This window comes from Mugil cephalus, chromosome 10 (assembly GCF_022458985.1).
Source record: "Mugil cephalus isolate CIBA_MC_2020 chromosome 10, CIBA_Mcephalus_1.1, whole genome shotgun sequence".
In the NCBI taxonomy this organism is placed as follows: Eukaryota; Metazoa; Chordata; class Actinopteri; order Mugiliformes; family Mugilidae; genus Mugil; species Mugil cephalus.
In genome coordinates this window covers 17,569,358-17,575,357 of record NC_061779.1, presented here as the reverse complement: position 1 = coordinate 17,575,357, position 6,000 = coordinate 17,569,358, and the positions used below count along the sequence as shown (strand labels likewise).

Genomic DNA, 6,000 nt, shown 5'->3' with positions numbered 1-6,000 from the left:
CTGCTGGATGGTGATTTTCTCCAACAGATGGCCATTTGCTCAGGGCTATGGCAATATCTCTGGAACGGAGTAGCAAGAATACAAAGCAGCTGTGAATTTGATTCATTTTCTGGTGACGCCGGCTCCAGCCTTCTAACTCTATTCCTGGATCTTTAAAATTCAAGATGCGTCCTTTTGTTTTACAGTTACGTATTTCCCAGCCTTTTCTGGTTTTTCAGTAGTTTATGCAGACAGTACAAACGGTGCGAATCCATACAAACGACGATCTGGCTATTAAACTAATGCTGGAACAACGCGGATTCAAAGACATTTCGTTGCTACATGGCCAATTAGTTTGGAGCACCTAAATCTGGGCACTTTGTTAGATAAGGGCTTGGTTGTCCACACTCCCACACATGAGCAAATTAAAGCTGAGATGACACTTTCAAATTGAATGTGCCAAAGCGGAGCGCCCGAGGAACACGGCATGTGTCACTGTCCAAATATTTCTGGACAAACTATACAGTGACATACTGAATGTCAGAGCTTTGGTTGATCTACACTCACAGCCCCTCACTCCTCTAGTTATCCCCTGATATCACGCATTACCACTTTCCATTGTCTGACTCAAAGCTCTGATGCACCAATGAATACGAAATGAGCCCATGGAAATCCAGCTGGGAATACACTGTCAAAGAGAAGCGCAGTGTTTCCCTTATCCAGCCCCGCTACTTAACTACACAGTCACACTTCAAAAAGGGGCGCACAAGCCGGAGCTGTTGACGGGTGACTCCGTTTTAAGATAAAACGACGATCCGCACGCATCACAAGATGTGAAACAAAATGCTCGGGGAGCGCGCAGCTGGTGCAGCGGTGCTCCACATGTGTAATGTGCCGCGTTCGAGCGTAGCCGCACACGCCTGCTGACCTCTCACTCGTCATCGGCCTTTCAGTATGCACAGATACACAAAATCAAAGAAGCGATGCACTGACTACTACTGTACAGCGCTCCCAAGCGAGTCCCAGCTCACAGGCTGTGAAGAGAGATGTGCAGCGATGCGGAGACGGGGTCCATATACAGGGCTTCGTGTTCACTGCCTGGGAATTATCACATCGAACTTGTATGCCTAATGGTTCTGACAAGCTCAAGGCCAAACCATTAAAGGCTGGTGCAGACAGAAATGACACTGCTGGGCGATGACTAGGCAATTACTATTCTTGTGCACCAGTGATTTACAGCACACCAATAGCATTCAGATTTACACAGGCAGGAAGTTGTCGTTAAACTTGGTAAAACAACAAATACAAATTCAGCGGCCGTGCTCTTTAAGCTCCGTCGACGCACACACAGATTGGAGGTTTTCGTGATGTATTCACACTTTGGTCCACTGCAGCTTTTCACCGTTTTTGAGAACGTGGACTTTATTCCATAAAATTAACGCAGCTGAAATCAATCTCCTGTGCTCTGCGGGCTATCAGCATTTATTTGCATGATGTATTCGCGGAGCAGATCTGGGAAGCCTGTAGCATTTGTATCGGCCCTGTAGATGCTTCCATTTACCGCGTTGTTATCAGAAATACGGAGGCAAGGAGCCGTTTGCGCCAGACGACATGCCTCACTCCAAGTAGCAAGTCTACAACTCATCAATCCTGAGCTGTAAACTCACTCAGTTGATGCACATATTTAAGATGGATGGACAAAGACGAGATAGTGTTTACAAGGCTGTACTCAGTCGTAGTGGGATGAAAAGCATTGTCTTCACACAGTAGCCGACGTGTTAATCAGGCTCACTGTAAACCGTTTAAACCATCTGATGATGTTATAGCTTTAGCAGCATGTTGACATTTGTAATTAACAAGAAATGCACAGGCAGACATTATGATGTCTTTAAATTTTCATGAACCGGTGTTAAGAGGAAAATCTAAAATCTGGTTTTACATACAGCAGTTAGCAGTTTCCCTCTTAGCCATTCACCCGATACATGGAAATAAGTCTTAGACAAAACTTCAGTAATGAAGACGTGTTCCCACATCCTCCGCCTCTAATGAGGTTCAGGGACAAGAGCTTCATGTAATTCTGTTTTTCCCTTGACCCATAAAGATGTCTCTAACCCCAGGACTGTGTGGACAAGGAGCCAAAGCTAGCAGCAGATTATTCCCCCTATTCATTTATGTGTTTGCATCAGATATTAAATCTCACATGCTCTTGTTACTTCAGTACATATTGCTATTACAGCAAAAAGTCTCCATATTACAATAACCACAAATGACTAATATTTGATGTTTTTTGTTATCACTGTGACACAGTAGCTCCTTCACCCCAGACACAGGCACAGACATTTGCCATGCTGGTTTACTTATATGTAACTCACTTCCTTATACTTATTTTATTTAATTAGTATTCCTTATTCTACTGTTTTCCTATTTACATTACCTTAGCTAGGAGCTGCCACCCAAAACTTCGTTATGTACACACATACCGACAATAAATGAATCTTGATAGAAAGTTGTGTGCAGTGCAGTTATACTGAGCACATCCTTAGAATGTTTTGTCACCATGGCAACAACTTGTAGTTCCCCGGAAACCTACTGAAAAAGTCTCTCTTCCTTTTTTTTTAACACCCTGTTGATTTCCTGATTATTTCCTAAGTATCTCACCACAGGAGCCAAAAGACTGTCCATATCAAAAGGTAGGCTGTTTGTTACATGATCTTCTTATGGTGTTTTCAGGAAATGCTTCAGACTGGAACATTTCAGCGCTAGTAACGCTGCATCTACATTAAGCTAGTTAGTGACAGTTTACTCACTGAGAGAGGAGTGTGAAGCTTTTATCCGCATCTTACGTAAGATGGGTGACATTTCTTGGCCAGATATGGACCCCGTGGATCTCCTGGGTTATATACAGTTACTGCAGCAGCATTAAAGGTGAACAAAGATGATAGCAAGGCTGGCTTCTCTGTGCTGCATACGCCGTGGTGACAGATGCGGTGGGAGCGCGGCCCGCTGCAGGGCACCCAGTAAACAACACTTGCTGAGGCTTTCGTCTGAACTGTGAAGGGCTGTGGAGCAGAGAGATGAAAGGGACGGAGGGAACGCGACACACAAAGCCAGAGACAGCCACTGACACTGTTGTCTTTCTGACTGAGAGGAATGGCAGGGAGCTGAGAGAGGCCACAGCCTTAGTGTTTGATGGCAATAAAGAAAGCAGAGGGATGCTGAGAGGATGGGAGGACTTTGTCTCCACCAAACACCTTGACTCATCTTTTGCTGTCTCTCAAGCCAAGTTTGAAAGAGCAGTATTTTAACAGTGAGCAAAGGTAAAGGCGGAGATACGTCGCTGCGTTGACGTTTCTATTCTCTACTGCCTGTGTATTTTTAGAGCAAGTGATGTGCCTTTGAAACAGCAGTGTTTAAAATATCCAGAACAATAAAGTATTCAGCCGTAAATAGGCCTGCATTTAACACGGTCTTCCTTTTAACGCACTCATGTTGGATATTCAGCCTTGCAGAAAAAGACTCACAATTGTTCGCAAGTTTCAGAACAGCATTTCTACAACAAAGACAAAAAAAAAAATAAAAAATCCCTGAAAGGCTATACTTCTGTGTTCAGGACATGCTGAAGAAAAGCAAGCCCCCCTCCTCCAGGAGAGTTGAAATCCAGCAATTGTACCAAAGCTACGCTGCAGGCCACACAACTCTGCCTGCCTGCGCCCTCCTAAGGTTCCTCCACAAGGAGCAGATGGAGCTCACAGCAAATGAAGAGACGACGGAGAGTTTGATTGACAGATATGAGATTGAAGAGACAGGTGAGTGAAAGGGGGAGTTGTGCATCACATCAGGCCGTTTTTCGTAGGTAGACAAACAATGGCTCTAATCTTTGAGGACTAAGGCGTTGTCACGTCATGATATTAATGTAGTCACGACAGAAGTTAAGGCCGAAACTCCAGCGGTGCCAGGCTGACCAAATGATTTGCCGTGAGCCAAGAAGCTGGCGGTTTAAATGATAAAAGGAAAATGGAATATTCTCACACGTAGACCTGGGGGGTTAATTCACACCATTGCAAACAGAAAAAACAACAATATGAGGTGCACAATTAGTCTGTACCAAACATCCAAATATCCAAATTACACAGAGGAGTTCACTTTTTCACTGTGTAAAAGAAGGTTTTGAGGATTTTCTCTTCCTGCTACTACACCTTGACTTACAGTGGCCCTGAAGGTCAAAACACAACGATATTTCAGAAAACACATTACAGGAAACACAACAACATTTAAGAAAACACAATGACATTTCACTCTTCTTGTTTCTGATTGGACAGAACCCGTGCTAAACTATAAGCCACATAGTTCTGTAGCCAAACATTTGTCCAGGTACAGGCAGCTCTGATTTTATGGCCCTTCTAACTTCATTTGTTGAGGAGTAGTTGCCCCATCTCCTCCTCTGAACTCCTTCAATGCGCTTCCAGCAAAGTGAGTATTGGCAAAATCGGTTGTCATTGTTATGTTGAGCTGGCAGGAAGGAGTTGTGGGCAGGACTGAATCTAACTAATGAAGTAACAAGTCATCACATCAGCTTATGTTTTAGCACGGGTTCTGTCCAATCACAAACAAAAAGTCTTGTCCCTTGTCCCTACCCTGTCCATAATCTGAAATGTCATTGTGTTTTCTGGAATGTTGAATTGTCTGAAATGTCATTGTGTTTTCTGAAATGTCATTGTATTTTGACCTTCAGGGCCACCGTAATGACTACATATTTATTTTAGTAAACTTTACTACTTAAGAAATCAGGTGCTCACAGTATAATTATTAGGAAGGGCAATAAAACAAATATTTTTCCTTAGCAAACAATGTCATGACAGGAAATGCAGAGTTGAAATGATTTTAGGTAATGAAAGCCCAACATGTTTACACCCTAAATCTCATTCACAATAGTTTCACAGAAACCTTTGTTAAGTCGCTAAAGCATTGCTCTGTAGATTTGTTTGTTGGTCTTCCCACTTTATTCCAGATTAATGTGTCTCAACAACCGTTGAATGGAGCTTTAATACAGACATTTATGTTCCCATGAGAATGAGTATAAACATTTTAGAGATCCCTTCACTTTCCATTTAGCACCATAATCTCATTAGTTTATGACTAAATACTTTCTATTGTACATTGTCTTCAGCTGTGCTACTAGACTGAGACTGTAAACATTTTCCCAGACAAGCATGATATATCTACAATTAAACCTACTAAACACAGCATAATAGCGTGAGTCTAGACTCCCTTTGTTATTTCTGTTAGAGCTGATCGCTATATTTAAACTTTTTTGAAAAGTCTGAGTCTAACTTTTGACTGTCAGTTTTTATTCTGCTCCTTCCTCCTCTTCCAGCCAGAGAAAGCAGGTCCATGACGTTCGAAGGCTTCCTCAGGTACATGGAGTCCAAAGACTGCTGTGTGTTTGACCAAGCCCACACATCGGTGTACCAAGACATGGACCAGCCTCTCACCAGTTACTTCATCTCCTCATCACACAACACCTACCTGACTGGGGACCAGCTAGTAGGAGAGAGCCACCTGGATGCATATGTTTGGTAGGGAAGCACAGAGTATGCTCTACAACTGGTGTTCTTATTTTTCACGAAGTAGCACTAACCACAGCCTAAGAACGTACTGTGGAAAGGTTATGAGGCACTCAGGTTTACGTGAGGACATGGTCAAAAAGGATGCCACCAAGTTTTGGTGAATCTGTGAATACAAAGTGCATCTAAAGTGCCAGAAATCTTCGCACATTATTGCATATATGCTCCAAATAAATGCACAGCTAAAGTTAGTTCAAGCTGAATTGGGTACTTTACTTGATGATTAAACTGATTAAAAAACATCTGACTGAAACACAGATCTAAAATGTCGGTCAGTACATGATTATCCTCTCTCCCTTTCTCTCCGGAACGACATGTTTCTTATCTGGATACTCTCTTTCCCTCTCGTTTCACTGACCCACACACATGTGCTGATGCAGACAGAGAAATTGCTGTG

General features: G+C 42.9%; 1 protein-coding gene across 1 annotated transcript in view; it reads left to right on the top strand.

Moving 5' to 3' along the window:
• The first annotated feature begins 2,540 nt into the window (after positions 1 to 2,540).
• LOC125015399 (1-phosphatidylinositol 4,5-bisphosphate phosphodiesterase zeta-1-like) overlaps positions 2,541 to 6,000 on the top strand; it is a 15,591-nt gene continuing 12,131 nt past the window's right edge. The window contains exons 1-3 of the mRNA XM_047597231.1: positions 2,541 to 2,669; positions 3,590 to 3,785; positions 5,354 to 5,555. Of these exons, the coding sequence (XP_047453187.1) occupies positions 3,593 to 3,785; positions 5,354 to 5,555 (395 nt within the window). The 5' untranslated portion in view covers positions 2,541 to 2,669; positions 3,590 to 3,592. The remainder of the gene's footprint in view (positions 2,670 to 3,589; positions 3,786 to 5,353; positions 5,556 to 6,000) is intronic.